The 17,913-nt window shown below is 29.8% G+C and overlaps 2 protein-coding genes across 3 annotated transcripts; one reads left to right on the top strand and one right to left on the bottom strand.

The window, feature by feature from the left end:
* Positions 1-4,291: 4,291 nt before the first annotated feature.
* LOC103503575 (probable xyloglucan endotransglucosylase/hydrolase protein 30) lies at positions 4,292-8,906 on the top strand. The gene is made up of 4 exons (XM_008467796.3): positions 4,292-4,700; positions 4,788-4,888; positions 5,274-5,482; positions 8,262-8,906. The coding sequence occupies exons 1-4, from the start codon at positions 4,484-4,486 to the stop codon at positions 8,779-8,781; spliced, it is 1,047 nt and encodes a 348-aa protein (XP_008466018.1). The 5' UTR covers positions 4,292-4,483; the 3' UTR covers positions 8,782-8,906.
* A 2,231-nt stretch (positions 8,907-11,137) lies between these two features.
* Positions 11,138-17,035, bottom strand: LOC103503574 (glycerol-3-phosphate acyltransferase, chloroplastic). Of its 2 annotated transcripts, XM_008467792.3 has the most exons (13): positions 16,617-17,034; positions 15,918-16,015; positions 15,193-15,279; positions 14,999-15,096; positions 14,570-14,627; positions 14,111-14,212; positions 13,964-14,025; positions 13,767-13,877; positions 13,563-13,641; positions 12,984-13,103; positions 12,801-12,914; positions 11,838-12,014; positions 11,138-11,522 (listed from the first exon to the last, which is right to left on the bottom strand). In XM_008467792.3, the coding sequence occupies exons 1-12, from the start codon at positions 16,972-16,974 to the stop codon at positions 11,880-11,882; spliced, it is 1,422 nt and encodes a 473-aa protein (XP_008466014.2). In that variant the 5' UTR covers positions 16,975-17,034; the 3' UTR covers positions 11,138-11,522; positions 11,838-11,879. The 2 variants fall into 2 exon arrangements, with proteins under 2 accessions (XP_008466014.2, XP_008466016.2); XM_008467794.3 differs by lacking the exon at positions 12,801-12,914 and having other exon boundaries at positions 16,617-17,035.
* Positions 17,036-17,913: the final 878 nt, after the last annotated feature.

Below are 17,913 nucleotides of genomic sequence, written 5' to 3'. Positions count from 1 at the left end.
ACCTTAAATTTAAGGGTATAATTATTTTGATGATAATAATCAAAGACTTCTATCACTTAATACACTCTTATGATTTATTCTCGATAGACTAATATTTACAATATGGTCTACCAGTAATAAACTAATATTGTTGATAGATTCTAACAGTTTTCACTATACTTATAACTTTTTAAAATGTTGTTACATACGCTAATATTTTGAATTCAATCGTCATATTTGCGATTGTCTCTTGGTTTAAGAATCGATTTTATTTGGTTAGGGTAAGAAAGAGAGGGGTATTTTGGACACTAAGAAAAAAAAAACTACTTTGGAAAATAAACAGAGTGGAATGAAGACAGCTTGGAACTAATGGCCAAAGACGTTAGTCTCGGACACGGTTTCTTTTGTAATCGCCTTTACAACTTCCCCACCGATTTCAGACCGTTGGAAATGAAAAGTTTCGCTTTTACCATATTGCCCTTCCACCCTTCCCTTAATTACAAAACTCCACCAGTCTTCAATAGCCTTTTTTTTTTCCTTTTTCTTTTCTTTCTAGAAAACCATACCAAATTTATTAATATATGAATGGTGTTGAATTTTTATCGATATGTCAACGTTTGTATTCATATTTTTATATTTTCATACGTTGAACTGATAAGGTGAATCCATGTTTAGATATTTATCAACGTTGATAATTTGTAAATATTTCTATAAACATTTTGGTGAAGTTGAGATATCGATATTTTAAATTCCGATAACTGTTGCCCAATTTTCAATTTTCAAAGGTCTTTCAATTTTCTATTTTTCTTTCTCGACTTTGTCTCCCTATTGTTTGAAAGTGGGAAACACATAAATTTCTTTTATCACTTTGTTGTTCTTACAATTATACTACTTTTGGAATATCTATATGAAAAAAATAACATTTAAAACAAAATTAATTTATATATATATATAAAAGCACAATTGAAGATGTATTTGATAAGCTTTAGAATCATATAAAGTGTTTATTTGAAAAAATTTTCAATTAAAAGCACCGTAAAATTTTTATTAATTTAAAATCTACTTTTGAAAATAAATCGAAATTCTGTTAATATGGTTTAAAAAATTAAGCAAAATTTCAAAAACAAAAAAAAAAAAAGTAGTTTTCAAAAGGTTAGTTTTTATTTCTTGAATTTGACCCAGAATTCGATCATTATTTAAAAAAAACGAAATGGAGAAAGGAAATAGACTTAATGGTTAAACTAAAGAATAGGTTTTTATTTTAAGAATTGGATAGGGTTATTTTTGTAATTTTCATAATTTTGAAGTAAGGGACCCAATTGTAATAATATATATATATATATGTATGTATTTGCTATTGGTGCAACCAACCCTTATACTTTTTACTAATTGGTTAGACCTAAGAAAACCTAATTCCACAATTGATTGAATTAATTAAGCAATTGGTCAATTCATTTTTTTACTACTAAACCAATAAAAACAGGACAAATTGAAAGACCATTCTAACATTTATTTACAACAATGCATAATTATTGTTTTATGAACACAAATATATACCATAAAATCAAAACAAAGGTAACATCATATAATTATTTACTTTTGTTAGCAATAAGCGAGATTTTTGTATGGATAACTCTCTTGTTAAAGATTTTTAATTATGATTGATTACTCGCGCTCTTATAAAGTTACGGAATATAACCTTTTACTTAGGATGATATATATGGTCATCTCTAACGTGATATATACGTTAACAAAATAGGACAGTGAGTTATGACGTAAGCAAAATGTTATATATCATAACTTTATGAGGGGTAAGTCATATGACAAAGAGTCGATCTTACAAAATCCTCGTAATAAGTGGGATGAAATGATTTAAGGGTATACGTGCTTGCTTTATATGCTCGTTTTAAGTCCTATAGGTTAACTTACAAATTTCGTTCTTAAACATTTAGTTCTTATCATATAGATCATTGAAATTAAATTTCAAAAGTTTCAATTAGGTTAATAAATTTTCATTTCTTGTGTTTACCAATATGTCGTCCAAGGATTTCAAGAAATGTCCGATAAACTTTTAAACTTCTAATATTTTGGTTTTAAATATAATAAACTAAATTGTTATAAATCATAGTTTCCTAGAACCAAATCGTTACCTTGTTCATGCACTAAAAAGCGATTCTTTAAACAAAATAATGATAATTAATTTAATTTAATTAATACAAAATGAAAACAGTATCAATCCAACTTATGTTTGTTATTGATTATTTTTCTTTTGGACTGTTTATTACTTTAATTATTGTTATTATTATTTACCAAAGTTCAACTTGTATGTTGCAATCATATCTCACAAATCACACACACAAACATATATATATATATATGGAAAAAAGAGTTTTAATATTGTAGTTGTAGGGCTCATTCACAAAGCCAACAAAAACTATGACCTTTCTTTGGCTAATTAAGCAAGTTTTTAAAAGTCAAAACTAAAAGTAAATGACTAAATTAAGCAGTCAAAAATACATATTTTAAAATTTTTAATCTAAGAACACACCTGGCTCCAATAAGCATTCACACCTTTTTTAAAATTAATTTCTTGGCATTTTCCCTTTTTTGATATATATATATATATATATATATATATATATATATATACATAAATCTATTTTGTCATTACCTCATCCAAAAACATATTTAATCTCTTAACTTTCCCTTTCTTATTTTGTAAAATAATAATGGTGATGATGATGATGATTTCATATGTAGTTTCTGTGAAAAAAAAAAAAAAACCACCCAAGATTATGAAATTTCTTAGTCATATATGAAGTCTCCATCAATTTTCAATTTAATATATATAGAATTGTTTTCATGTAAAAGTGTGGTTTTTAAAAAAATAATAATAAAAATGGATTTTACTATATTAGCTAATTATATATTAAGAGTAATATGCAATATTAAATACTCATTAATCAACACATAAAATACGATTTGCCAATATAAAAATTGATAGAGTTAATATTATCTCCTATTTAGGGTATACATTATTGAACCAAGAGTCTACTTCTTAAATTCACTAAACGTCAATTTTAAATTTGTAATTTTATAAAAGTAGTATAATAACGAAAGATAAATCGATTTTTACAAAAGTATGGTATCGATTGGATAAAGTAATTTATTGGATTTTTATATAACCTACATCACATACGAAACGAAAAGTAAGAAATCGATTTTTATAAGCGTATTATTTATATTCGATTTTACTTTTGATATTATAGAGAATAATCATTATAGAACTTATTGATTAATGTGTAATAATGTTTAGAAAAACAAAACAAAACGAAGAATGATGTTAGTATACTAAAGTGGGATTGTGTGTGTATAAATTAATTATCAATAGAAATATTCTTAGTTGTCAAACCCCTTTTCTTGACTTTCAAATTAAGAAATTTAATATCTTTCATCCTAAGCCAATTGCATGGATGACTACAAAAATAATATCTTTTTTTCAAAAAGTTCAACATTCCTTTGATTACTTCTAAATCATAGAAAAAAAAATATATCATTTTGGTTCTCAAAGTTTTCACTCATATTCACTTAGTAAGTTAATTAGTTAATTTTAAAATATTATTTTAAAAAATAAAAGTGAGAATTTAATGAAAAAAACCAATACCAAGTTTTAAAAACATATTAAATTGAAACAAAATTAAAAATAGTAAAAGTTAGGAGATTATAAAAGATGACAAAATAAATAAAATATTTACACAAAAATTGAAATGTAGGCTAAAAAATATAATTACGAAAGAGTTTTTTTTTTTCAAAAATAGAAAAAATTAAGAAACTGTATATAATACAAAATTTATTATAATTGATTTTTCTATGAACCGTAAATATTTCGTCAAATGTTTTATTTTTTATAATTTTCTACCTTTTTCAAACGAAAATAAGAGGATTAATATTTAGGGGTTTTTTAAAAAATTGAAATATTTTGTCTAACTATTTACTACAAAACTAAAAAAAAAAAGTTATTTTATATTTGATTTCTAAATGAAGTGTAAATATTTTGTGGAATATTTTATTTTTGACAATTTTTCAAATATTTACTAATCAAAATATGAAAAAGGTATTTTATTTTTTCCCCTAAATTCTAATTTTATGGTTCGAATTAAGGATTAGGATAAGAGGAGCTGTCAACCTCAGCGAATCCATCTCACGAGAGTAGTGGCTCTCCCGAAATATCGCCAATAACGAAGGGCAATCTCGTCATTTTATTTTTCAAAAAAAGGGAAAAAACAAACACATCAGAGAACTCCTTTAGCCAATTTCAACCCTTCTTCTTCTCTTTTCTTCTTCTCTTTTCTTCTCTCTCTCCCTCTCTCTCTGATTAACATAAATTAAGCATTCAATTTCAATCCTCATCTTCCTCTAATTCTTCTCAAGATTTTGTATATATAGATATATATATACAGAATCAGAGACGAAATATATATATACTATATATATAATTACGAATATGGATGTTTGGTTCTGTAGCAATGGAAGAGGTTTTCCGAATCTGTTTCTTCTTCTGACGTTGATGATCTTCTGTTTTTGTAATTTTGTCGCAAATGCTTCTTTCAATGTCTCTACAATCCGTTTCGATGAAGGATATTCGCCTCTGTTCGGCGATGGTAACCTTGTTCGTTCTCCCGACGGGAAATCCGTTCGTCTTCTCCTTGATCGTTTCACCGGTATTTCTTTTCGAAATCACTCTGTTTATGAGAGAATACGTTTTTTAATCTCTGTCGTTTTAATTTTTATTTGAATGAATTTCTTAGGCTCTGGATTCATCTCCTCGAAGATGTATAATCATGGATTCTTCAGCGCTAGAATCAAATTGCCGTCCGATTACACCGCCGGCATCGTTGTTGCTTTCTATGTAAGTATCGAAACGATTAGATGAAGCTTTTTTTTAATTTCGCCCTAATTTTTTTGGTTAAGCGCCGTAAAATGTTGAAAATCAAATTTCAATAGGAAAATTATCAGTCAAACAGGAGTCGTCGTAACTCGTAACTGTTGAATTAATTAATTAATTAATATATTTATTTAATCAAACAGAGAAACATGAAACTGTATTATTGATTCAAATTCAGATTCAAAAGAAACGAAACAAGAACACTGTTAAAGAAATTGAATGAGTATATATATATATATATATATATATATATGCATATATCTATAACTTTTCTTGCAAATTTCATCCTAATTCGTCATCCTTCATGATTGCGGTGGTTGAATTTTGGTTTCATGTTCCGCCATAACAGACTTCAAACGGTGACGTATTTGAGAAGAATCACGACGAATTGGACTTTGAGTTTTTAGGGAACATTGAAGGGAAGCCATGGAGGTTTCAGACCAATCTGTACGGAAACGGAAGCACGAACCGAGGGCGGGAGGAGCGATACCGGCTTTGGTTCGACCCGACCAAGGAGTTTCACCGATACAGCATTCTTTGGACCGCCAATAATATTATGTAAGTATTCTCTTTTAAAACTTTCTAAATATTTAATTACCTTTTTCGTGTTCGTTTTACTTTTTTTTTTCAATCTCCTATATATATTTTTTTTTAATTAGTACTAAAATTAGGTTACTAGACCTTATTGTTTTGTTAAAATAAGTTTAAAAGCATGCCACATTTAATATGTTAAAATTGAGAGACGAATTAAATATCATAATATCATTCTATGATATTGTATAAGTAAAATTTAATTATGCAAATTGTTTTAGCAGTATAGTAAATAATGGTAAGAAGAAAATTTGATTATGTAAAATTATTTTACTGGTATCTTTTAAGATAAAAAGGATGGTAAGAATATCACAATTTTTATCCTATTTTAATAGAGAAGATATTTTCTAAAACCATTTCAAAAGTCAAACTTTAACATAAAAACCATTTTGGACTATTACAACGATATTTGCAATACCTAGAAAATTTTGGTACAACGTTGATTTTAGAAATGTTCAAACCTAGAGGCATTTCTAAAGTTGAACAAATCTCATAATTGATAATGAATTGAAATTAAAGTCATTAACAAGGTTGGCGTGAGGCCTCCCCATCTCCATTCTTGTGCCATTCCCCGTTTTGGGAAGCTGGGTTGGAAAATCCTTGTTTTTTTTTTAAATTATTTTTTATTCAAAATAATTTAAAATTAAAATTAGTAATAACAAATAATTTAACAATTTTATATTTATTTAAATAAAAAGAAAATAATAATAGTGAAGAAAAAGTATTCGGGGCCGTGGGGATTTTTGCCATCCCTAATTAAAATTCTTTTACAAATGGTAGGTTCTTTTTAATAGTCCATAATTGCTTTTTCATATTTTTATGATTGGGACCCTTGATTTTTTGCGAAAGAATTTGTTGAAACTTAAATTTGATTCTATAATTTTAAAAACTAGAGTTTTCTAGTTTGATTATATATATAGTTGGTTTAATTTGACTAATAATATTATGAAGTAATGGAAGAGAATGGGAATTGGAAAAGTTGGATTACGTGTGGGATTTGACGGAAGGCGATGGGTTGGTTTGGTGTGGTTCCACCATGGATTCAGTGGCCATTAATGAACATAGATACAACTCTCTATATATCTTTTCTTGTCATTTTCAATTTTTCCTTTTGTTTAGGAGTTTCATTTTTTCAGTTTTCCTCTTAGGAATTGATTATAGGAATGGTAAATAACTTACTCTAATGATTTATTTTGTTTGGTTCTATATATTTTCCTTTTTTTTTTTTTTTTGTGAAATCTTGCCTAAATTGTAATTAAAAAAAAATCCTTAAATTAAGCGGACTTTCTATTTTTTTTAGATTAATGGTTAAATCATAAATTTGGCATTTATAGTTTTGAAAAAGTTGAAATTTAATTATATAATTGAAATTTATTTTTTGTTATTTTATTTGATAAAACTCTTATAAATAGTCTTTATAGTACAGATTATTTAAAAATATTTTAATAAATTTTAGAAATTGTTTATCTACGAGACTACGAGGAAAATTCGAACAGGTTAAATTGTAACTTTTTCTTAACTATAAAAACCAATTTTCTTAAACAGAGTAAAAGTTCAGTAAAAGACATTTTAGGTAACTATTTCTTAAAGTAATTTTAATTAATTGTTTCTTAAATAACTAATATATATATATATATATATTATTCTTATGCTTTTTGTGCCCTACTGTCCTTTTTCTTTTTATATTGAAATCATAGGTCAAGGAATCTTTTTAAGAATAAAAAGAATTCAGAATTTCTTTTAGAATCAGATGTATTATAAGTTGCACTAATCACTACATGCATTTCATTTAAGTATCGAATCATAAATTACTCGTGGTAATTGGTAAAAGTATCTTTTTAATCTTTTTTTAATAATTTAAAATGAAGCAACAAAGATAATTCTATTTTGAACTACATTTAAATATTGATTCGGTATAATTAGGCTTTATTATCATTCACTGTTGTTTTAGAAAGGAAAAAAAAAAAGTAATGTGATTTCTTTTCCAAATGATTGAAATGAAAAGGAAAAAGTGAAAATAATAAACACAAAGTCAGAGTTAGGCCTTTTTCCGAACTTCCAAAAACTACTTTTTGTTGTTTGTAGTGAAAGGGCCTAAAGAAAACTTGTGAACAAAGCTACAATTTTGGATCACATGGCAAAGTAAACACTAACCCCATTCACAAAACACATACACATAACATCCATGTGATTCCATTGGCTTTGCTTACTCTTCAAGACTTGGATAAGAATTTTTGTTTAGGCTCCACCTTTATTTTATTTGATATTTTTTATTGATTCTTAATTTATATTCCATTAATTTTCATCCATATTATTCTCCCTTCTTCTTTCCCTCCCTTGAAGCATGGGTCCTTTCCTTTCTTTCGATATTAGGTCGGACATTTTGAATTAATTTCATATCCATTTCACAGCTAATAATTTCTTGCTTGTCTCTAAAATTCGATTAAAACTTCAAAAATATTTGCCTACCTTGTTTTTGCCAACGAAATACTAGTTCTTATTTCAAAAAGAATAAATTTTTCTAGCTTACAAACTAATGGCTTACTCTTCGTGCAAATAGTATGTTTAATTATCATTGAACTATGTTTTTGTTAAAATTTTGTTTTGGTTAAAGGAATTAGTTTATTCGATTACTTGATTTTTTTTCTTTATAAAAGTGATTTTATTATCTATTTAGCATTTTCTTTTCACATTTAAATATTCTAAAAATAAAAATTAAAACTATCCAATTTTTGGGACTTTTTAGATTTTACATAGATGAAGTTCCGATTAGAGAAGTGGTGAGAAATGAAGCAATGGGTGGAGATTACCCTTCAAAGCCAATGTCTTTATACGCCACAATTTGGGATGCTAGCAATTGGGCAACATCAGGTGGCAAATACAAAGTCAACTACAAATATGCACCTTTTGTTTCTGAATTCAAAGACCTTGTTTTGGAAGGCTGCCCTTCCGATCCCATCCAGGAGGTTCTAGAACCCTCCGACTGCTCCGACACCATCGCCCGCCTCAATGCCCAAGACTTCGCCACCATAACACCCGAGCGCCGTGCTGCCATGCGCAACTTTCGCCAACATTATATGTACTATTCATACTGTTACGATACACTCCGATACTCAGTCCCACCTCCGGAATGTGTCATCATCCCAACCGAGCAACGGCGTTTCAAGGACTCTGGACGGTTGAAGTTCGGTGGCAGCCACCGCCGTCGCTCGAGGCGGCGCAACAGAAACCCTAGTGTTTCATTGAATAACCAATCTAGTATGTAATAAAGTGTGTGTGTTCACAGATTATAGAGATGAAGTAAAAAAGGTATTCTTTATTTCGTTTGTGAACTTTGTGTATTTATGTTGTGTTCAATAATGCAATAATATAAATCTATTCGTTTAAGTAATATTTTCAGCTTCTTATTGGTTTTAACCTCAAAAGTATTCATTTTGGAGCTATTTTATTTAAAGTACGAACACTATGTATGCATATCACTTTCGTCACACATTTAAAATTGAATTATGTGAAAAATTATGATTTAAACTCTTTTTCGCTTGGTTGCACAAACATAGGTACAAACTGATACACGTACTTAACATTTTTAATTTCTTTTATTTAGAACAATCATTTTTATGCATTTTACTCTCATACATGTAAATAAATCATTTTGAAAAAGAAATAAGAAGAATTCATCACGTGATAAATTATGATTAGACACTTTTGAATGACCTATAATTAGAATCCGAGAAATACCTAGTATTTCTCTTTTATTTATGCATCAAAATATAGCTTGTTTCAACTTCAACCAGCCAGTTTCTATTTGATTAGATCAATAATTGTAAACAAATTTTTATTTAATTTGCAATAGTTAATATAGATTTTATAGTAAGGTATTCAAAAAAGAAAGTCATACATATATATGTGTGTGTGTGTGTGTGTTTCTTTGCTTGGCCTATCAACAAAGCCATGTGGACACAATGGATAAGGGATGTAAAATGATTAGGAGAGTTGTACCATTTTCCTATGATTGATGACCCAAGCCACGTGGACAAGTTTGATTTTGACATTTCCTTCAATGTATGGCATGTTTGACTTCATTTTGGATAAACGTTTATTCCTTCTAATCAAAATTATTAAGAGCATGTTTGGTATTGGTATTGTTTTAATTTAAGTGTTGTTTTGGTTTTGTTTCTCTATTATATGTGTTTATCATCTACTCATAGAAATTTTATTCGTTAAAAGTGATAAATTAAAGTTCTTAAACCTTTAAAAAGTTTTCGATTCTTAATGAAAATGTAAAAATCGTTCGATTATCGTACAATTGGATTTAGTTGACATAGTAAACATACTCAATAATTTTGGCTCGAACTTGACTCAAGCTCTTATATTTTTTTACGACGTTCTTCTCACCTATGTGAATATTTTGAAAAGTTCCACAAGAAATATAAGCAAAGTTGTCTATTATTTAGTTATCATAGATTAATCGTTTTTTTTCTTCGAGTTTGGAAAAATTCATTTTATGATCCATATTCGAGTGGGTCTTGGTTTTCTATTTTGTTTAAAATAATTCTTTTTAAAACGTAGAATTTAAAAAAAAAAAAAAAAAAAAAAAAAGACATAGCATTTGATTAACATATTAGCTTAAATAAATATATGGCCCATCAAGTACTATGTGATTGTGGTTCAAATAATTTGTTTTCTTTCTTTTAATCTCGATAACTTTTGTGATTTGACTTTGCGTTTGTGCTATTTATAGTTTAATCAATTGGTTAGAATAGTATTTTGAAAATAGATATAAAAAAATGAATTTGGTTAGATTTTATATACTTTCATGTTCAAGGAGTCGGCTTAAGCAATCTATTGCTTATTAATTTAATTAACAAACATTTGTCAATCAAAAAGAAAAATGGGTCTTCATTAAAATAAATGATGGTTATGTCATGATTTGATCATCTATGAGTATATTCATTTCTTTTACTCATTATTTGACCCGTGATTTATTAAATTAATATTTGTTTATTTCGTGGAGTTCTACTATAATCACAAAGATTGAATATTAATTTTTCTTCTCGTAATTAACTAAGTTTTAAGTTTTATTGTGATTATTGTGCGTACAAAATTATTCTATTGTATTTGTTCTTCATATCGAGTTGAGTGCCACGTGAAGATGAATCAAATAATATAAACTAATATTTTTCAACTTTAACTAAAACGTGAAATTCAAATATTTGACATCTTTACCTAAGATATAAGTGTCGTTCATTAGCTGAAAACTTCAACACCTACCTAACTTTGACACAAGGGTTAAAATTGCTCCAGAAAAAAGTTACGAAAGTCCTGTATATTTCCACCATCAACCTTTACTATGTTGGAAAGTGCATACTTCCATGCCCTAATCATCAAATATTACACAAAAAACAAGTATTAGTTTCCAACTAACTTCGTAATCAATGGGTAAGTTAATTGAAAAAATATTTAATAAGACCATCACTCATTGTATTGAAAAAATTATCGTAAATTAGAATAACGTCACATCATTATATTAGTTTAGATTCTAACCCGAGAAAGCCCAAGTCATTTTGCTGAAACAGAAAGACAAAAGGAACAATTTTCTACCACAATCCAGGAATAAGAATCTGAGTAAAATTATTGTTCTATATCAAAAGGTATCAAGTGAAAGGGAAGACTTGGTACAAATTGAGCAAACTATTCATGAAGCATATAAACATTAAAATGATAAGGAAACATATACACTTTAGAAATAGTACGAATGACCACTATGAGTGTCCTTTTTCTAAGAGACATGCAAGATCTGTACATTACGAAGAGAGGTCAAGTATTTGAGGCAGTTTTGATGTCTATTGAAATGCACATGCTTGGGGTAGGAGATAGGCCTGTAAATTGGAAAAAAACCCTTGAGATGTCGATGAGTGAAAGAATCGGTTTCCTTTTACAGTTCATGCACGAATTGAATGATCAGTGGCGTCCTGTGAGTTGCGAAACTGTCAAATTATGTCCTGACCTGCATTTGGTAAAAGTTGGATTGACATATTGTACCAAAATCCATATAGAGGTTAGTCCCTCTAAATTCTCGACATGCTCCAGGAGATTTCTCACCTCCAACCTTTAAGATAGTAACCGGTGGCTACTCTAGTGAGCTAGAAAAAATTGGCTTTCAAATGATACTTTTCATAGTTACATATATAGTATTAGTTTCCACATGGACATCATCATATCATAAACATTGGTTATATTGAAGATTTTTCTATTGGTTTCTAGGATTTCCAGCAAATATTAGTACATTCAATTGTTTTTTTGAAATAAGAATTTGAGGTACCTGATTATGAAACGAATTGAACGTGAAAATGATTCCAAATGACTAGATCCAAGGTTGTGACAACGAGATATCCGCAGTTGATGCTTCTAGTCCTTGTTTGCCGTCAATAGCAGCTTTAAGAACATTGTATTGCTTGGCCACAGAATCATACAGTGCCTTTGAGTATGCCTCCCTGACCTGCCAAAGAAAGCAGCCTGTTTGGTGAGAAACCAAACCAGATATAACCTTAACATCGTTCTTTCGACCTCTCAAAAACACAATAAATGGAACTTGAAAACATTTTCTTTATAGCTCATCATATTCTCGATCGGCAAACATTTGTACAACGTATTATTTGATATAAACTTGCTAACAAATTATTTATAGTTCAATTGAAATTAGTTAGTATAAACAATAATTTGAATACTTGAAGCAACGAGTATAGTATTTACTAACTAAACAATCAGATTTTAAGCATGTTTCAGTCTTAAAAGTTGTCGTACTTCCCTTTCAAATTTTGTATAATGGGACTAGTTTCTTGTGGTCCTCGTATTACTCTTGACATTTCTTAAATATTTGGAGTCAAAATCACTCCTCGAATAGTGTGATGACCCATGTTATGTCACCTCAATTTTCATCCGACACACTAAAGAATTTTAACTCTAGAGATAGCTTTGAGAGGTTCATGAAATGTCAAAGCTAATATTGCAACTTCAAATATATATATATATATACACACAACTATTGCAACTTTCGAAAGAACAATGGTATTTTTCAAACAAAATGAAAAACCCAGAGGTATCTTTTATAATTCGCTGAAAACAACTAACACCTCGATGCAAGTTGAAGCTTAAAAATAAAATTATTCATTTTCAATCTCTCTTTTGTAGATTTAAGAGTTTTACTCACTTTGTAGGGATCGTTATAGTATATTTAGCAATTTTACTACCTCACACTCCTCAAAATTTTAAAGATCAGACAGACCTCATCAGGATTTTCACAGATAGCAGCAATTTCATCGAAGCTGATTTCAAGGCCCACTGACAAACCCGCCCCGTTAAAGGAAATGACTCTTTTTTCTCCAATTTCGATTTCTACCTGGAAGAGGCAAAAGGGTTTATATATGAAAAAATAGCCATATTAAAAAAGAATGAAGGATAAATATACCTGTGAAGGAGGCGGCATGATGTCGTAACATAATAAAGCAAGGGGACACAAATGACCAGGAACTCCGGAGTGTTGAACGAGCCTTCTCATGTTGTCCACTGAAGAAGCATCAAAGGGTGCCTGATCCTCTCATATCAGTACGAACTACTTTGATCTTATAAAAATTTTGAGATTTGAACATAAAATAAGAAATGATGACTAAAGGGTTAAAAATGGAGTAGAGAAAAAGGCTTTTGTTGATTCTTTTTGGTTTTTAAGAAAATCGGCTATAAAGAAGTAGATGTCAGGTATACAAAAAGATTTCTCTAATTTGCAACAAAGAAATTTAAACAGTGAACTCGTATGCACATTCAATTAATTGAATTTCACGCCTTCGGTTCCAATTATTGGTGGAATATCTCTTTTGTACCAAATAATCATAATTGATCATTATAAAATGTACAGTTCACCTTCCTATTTTTATTTTTAGGGTATATGCATGGAACTACCGTCATGAAAATCAAAACTTATCTACTCAACGAGAAACCAGATACACATACACCTACATATTTGTCTTCATTCAAGGTAAAGAGAACTTACTGGGTACCATTCTCCAGTGGATGAATCCGGTCGGTCCCGGCCACCGCTGGGCGCAATCCATATTAGTTGTGACCCACCCCTGCATAAAATTTATGGCGGAAAACATAAAAAAAAAACATAAAAGTGGACAATAGGAGAGACCATTTTGAGGCTTAGAAGACACTACAAATTTAAGATATTTGGAATCCACAAGGTTATAAGTACCTTAGAAGTAAAGCCATCTCTTTTAAACTTCTTGTGTTTGCTTTCCTTTTCGTTTCTGCAAGTTCAGGAATATCGAGCATGTGCTTTTTTGAATAAACACAAATTAGATTCCTGCTTAATCATTTGTAAATTGAGTCAATTTTGTTAATTAAGTAGAAATAAAATCCAATAAATTGTAAAGAAAATTATATTGGAACCTTCCGATGCTGAAGGGCTTGCAAAGAGGATCTGCAATAACTCTATCCCCTGCCACATAGATCTGCAAGATAGAAAAAAACACTTGTTGTGCTAGCACTTACAAATTCCATCAAAATTTTAGCTGAACCGAAAAGAAATAGGCCTACCATGTTTTCGGCAATATATGGATTTGTCTTTTCAAGCAACAATGAAATAATAGCGGGATCTGCTTCAGTTTGATGATTTGATATCAAGACAACATTGTGCCCCTGAAATAAATGTCATGAACAATCAAAGCCCTACAATATAACAACAAAGTGGAAGAAATAAAGTTTTAAAAGTCACAAAAGAGAAACGAGAAAACAAACAAAATAACAGACAACAGATCTTAACTTAGTACTTCCAAGTTCCCATTCAAAGATTGTAAGACCAACCATGACGAAGAATTGCTTAGAAGGGTACTAAGAATAAGCATGCCAATCTATTTTAAAGTGATTACAATTATGTTATTCGAATATCAATGAAAGAATAAAAATTTGAAAGGGAGGTTTATGAAGATCATTAAACAAACTTAAGCAACGATCAGCAAAATTAACCCAAAATCATCGCATAATCATCACAAATACCTGATGGAGCTTCTCTTCTATATCCTTGAAAAGAGAAAGGTTGCCAACGAAGGAATTTCTGCAAAAATTTTCTATAAAGCTTCAGGACAGAGTTAAACACATGGGAAAGAAGCTAACACCGTTAAGTTAACAAGTAACATAAATTGATCATAGATTGATGAAAACTAGCAGCCTCTGATGCCATCTATAGAAAGTTTTTTCCCCCTATACAATGAACTTGAGAAATACACCAAACAATATACATGCAAACTTCTCAATAGTCAATCGTGATTTAATCCAACATGTTTATTTCATAAAGAAGCATTTCCTAATGTAATCAAACCAAAAAGAAAGGGCCATGTGATTTGTTGTAAATATTGTAATTTGTAAGCAGGACCGGGAAACCACAACATACATGACAGGGATTGTAAGACCAAATTTCCAACTTACTCAAAATCAATCAGTGGACGGATATAGTTCTGACCGAACGTGTAGTAATCAAAAGGCTTTCGAATTGCTTTGTGGTATGGTGAGAACATAAAAGGATCCTGAAATATTACTGCTATGTCTCAGACAAGAGGTCATTCAGTTGTCTTTCTTAAAAGTTTTCACATAATTGTAGTTGAAATAAAATTATATGCTACCTCCACATCCAGCAATATGCGATCTAATGCAACGGTCATGTTAGACAAAACAATTTCATCTGCCTTTGGATTACCACTCTCAAAAACCTGAAAACAAGGGAGAAGCATTGAATATGGTTAGAAATAGTGGGCTTGGACTTGATGAAAGCTCATGATTAGTTAAAATTTACTTTGCCCTAACTTCTTTTTTCTTTTAGTTAGACTGGTGTTGCCTACAAACTTTTCCCCTTTTGTAACTTTTTGATTATCAAAAAATAATAAGAAACATATATGTGGTGGTTTTTCTCCCTGTACCAGGGTTTCCGCGTAGATCATGTGTTCTCTCTTCGTCTCTATTTTTCATAAATACTTTAAAATACACCATGATCAAAAAAACAAAAGACAGTAAACTTAGAACTCAGAAGGGAAGACAACATTCTGTTAAAGAGCTACTGTATTGGGATAGCTAAAGCCCTTGGTCAGTGAATCCAAGGACAGAGACAAGGCCGCTTAAGTATCTACATGATGACGCTATAAGTAAATAGTAATTCTAGTTTTTCAATTAAGGTGCATGATGTTTCCATAAGTTGAGAACATACACAGAACGGGTCATCCCTTCACTTTATGATCCAAAATCTAAATTTCATTTTCTAAGCAATTGTCACGGCGTAAAACAATTACATCACTCTTTGCATCCTTTTTATGAGAACATTCTACAGATTGTAGACCAAGAAAATTTGTCTTACAGCATTCTTATAATTCTGATACAATTCTTCCATTCCTGCAGCAACATTTGAAGGCAGCTTTCCAGCTTCTGTTTCCCTCCTGATGCAGGAGAGTAACTCTGCACATAAGATAAATCAACATTCTACATGTTGCGTTTACAAGATTGCTTTCTTTTTAAAAAAATGTATTTCACTAAAAATACAATAAGAAGCACGAGAAGTACTAAAAAACAAAATCAATATCTGGTATATAAAACAACAAAGAATTTATTGCAGCAGCAGCAACAGCAGCAACAAAAAAAAAATCAAATGAAAGGGTTGGGTTAAAAGCATCCTCATAAACTACACCGTTAAGGGCATTCTTCATATACATCCCCAAATTTAAAGCACAGCTCCCTTCTATCCAAAATCATCCCCGATCATGAAAAATTCATAATCCTCAAACAAAAAATTCAGAAAACTACCACTAAGTGGTTCTATTACACAAAAAATAGAACAAAACCCATTTTCCTAAAACCCAGCTCAGAGTGCAGAAAATAATAAAAATCCAGTGAATGGATCTAGTGGGGAAGCTCAATCACAATCATAAAACAGTTCCACAGCAGCATTCAAGAAGAAGTTTCTAATTACATCTCAATTCGAAATCCAATCATAACGGCTACTAATAAAAAACAACAAATTACAAGAAGAGAGAGAGAGTAATAGATTAAAAAGAAAAACCTTCTTCGGAGCGAAGATCAAGAAATGCGCGGGAGTGAGGTGGGTCATTCCTGGTTTCGTCAGAGGTGGAGGGAGTGTGGGCGGACTCCTTGTCTTGAACAAGCTCCGCCATTGCTCTGGACGCGGAGAAGCGAAGGGAGGAGTGGGGGGAAGAAAGTTTGGGAGGAGTGAAATGAAGAGAAAGGGGAAGAAGCTTGAGAGAAAAGGAGGAGGAGGAGGAGGAGGAAGGAGGGAGAGAAACCCTAGAGAAGGAGAGATAAATAGAAGGAGAAAGGGAAAATGGAGGGAGTGAAGAAGGAGCAGAGGAAGCGGAAGAAGAAGCAGAAGAAGAAGAAGAAGAAGCAGAAAGGATAAACATAGTAAGTAAGAAAAAGAGAAACGAGAGATATTAAGTGGAGGAGAGGAAGTCGGAACAATGATCCACAGGCGTTTTAAAGAGGATTGGGTGGAAATTTAAATTAAATTTCTCTTTTTCCTTTTTCCTTTTTTCTTTTTTCTTTTTTCTTTTTTCTTTTCTATTCTTTTTCCTTTTTTTCTTTTTTCTTTTTTCTTTTCTATTCTTTTCCTTTTCTTTTTTTCTTATTATATGTATATAATACATATAGGATTTTTTTTTTTCAAATATACATAATTTTATTTGTGCACTTCAAAAATATTCTTTTTCATCTTTTTTTTATTTCTTTCTTTAAGCGTTTGAGAATAATTATATTTAATAACTTGAATGTTAAATATAAACAAAAATTTAGAGAAATTATTTACGATAAATAGTTAATGTTTTTTTTTCTATTTAAAAAAACCCTAAAATTTAATTTTTTAAAAGGACCACTTTTTAAAAATATAACATCCTCATTCAATATTTTGAAATTATTAGAATAAAAAGCAATAAAGATTAAAAATTAACATTTTAAAAGTATTGTAATAAAATAAACCGATTAAAAAAAATTGTAAAGACTAAGGTTGTATTTAAACCGAGCATATTGATTTCTAATCCTAGACTTTAATTTGATACAAGATAAAACCTTAACTACTAATCGTTAAACGTTGAATTTTCGTAATGGTACATCACTTACGCCCTCCTCCAAAATGTTGTTTAAACATTGCTATGCTAGATTTTAATAAAGAGACTTTAATGTACTTACCTTCACGTAACAACAAGGTAAATTTGTAATTTGTAGAAGAAATAGCCTGCATAGAAGAAATAAATTTTGAAATGTTATCCATGTATCGATTTTGCATAGATTTATTTTAGGAAATTTGTAATAATATTTAAATAAAAGTATAAATTTAGTCCCTTAAT

The sequence above is a fragment of the Cucumis melo genome, chromosome 4 (assembly GCF_025177605.1).
Source record: "Cucumis melo cultivar AY chromosome 4, USDA_Cmelo_AY_1.0, whole genome shotgun sequence".
Lineage (NCBI taxonomy): Eukaryota > Viridiplantae > Streptophyta > Magnoliopsida > Cucurbitales > Cucurbitaceae > Cucumis > Cucumis melo.
Note: the sequence above shows the minus strand (reverse complement) of the source record. Positions and strands in the feature narration are given on the sequence as shown.

Excerpts from the sequence above, each read along its gene's own strand:
- LOC103503575 (XM_008467796.3), top strand. The coding sequence starts at position 4,484 with ATGGATGTTTGGTTCTGTAGCAATGGAAGAGGTTTTCCGAATCTGTTT. Across the intron at positions 4,701-4,787 it reads TCTCCTTGATCGTTTCACCG|GCTCTGGATTCATCTCCTCG; the intron begins GTATTTCTTTTC and ends TGAATTTCTTAG. Across the intron at positions 5,483-8,261 it reads TGGACCGCCAATAATATTAT|ATTTTACATAGATGAAGTTC; the intron begins GTAAGTATTCTC and ends GGGACTTTTTAG.
- LOC103503574 (XM_008467792.3), bottom strand. The coding sequence starts at position 16,974 with ATGTTTATCCTTTCTGCTTCTTCTTCTTCTTCTTCTGCTTCTTCTTCC. Across the intron at positions 13,642-13,766 it reads GAGATGGCTTTACTTCTAAG|GGGTGGGTCACAACTAATAT; the intron begins GTACTTATAACC and ends AATTTTATGCAG. Across the intron at positions 13,104-13,562 it reads CCACTGGAGAATGGTACCCA|GCACCCTTTGATGCTTCTTC; the intron begins GTAAGTTCTCTT and ends TGAGAGGATCAG.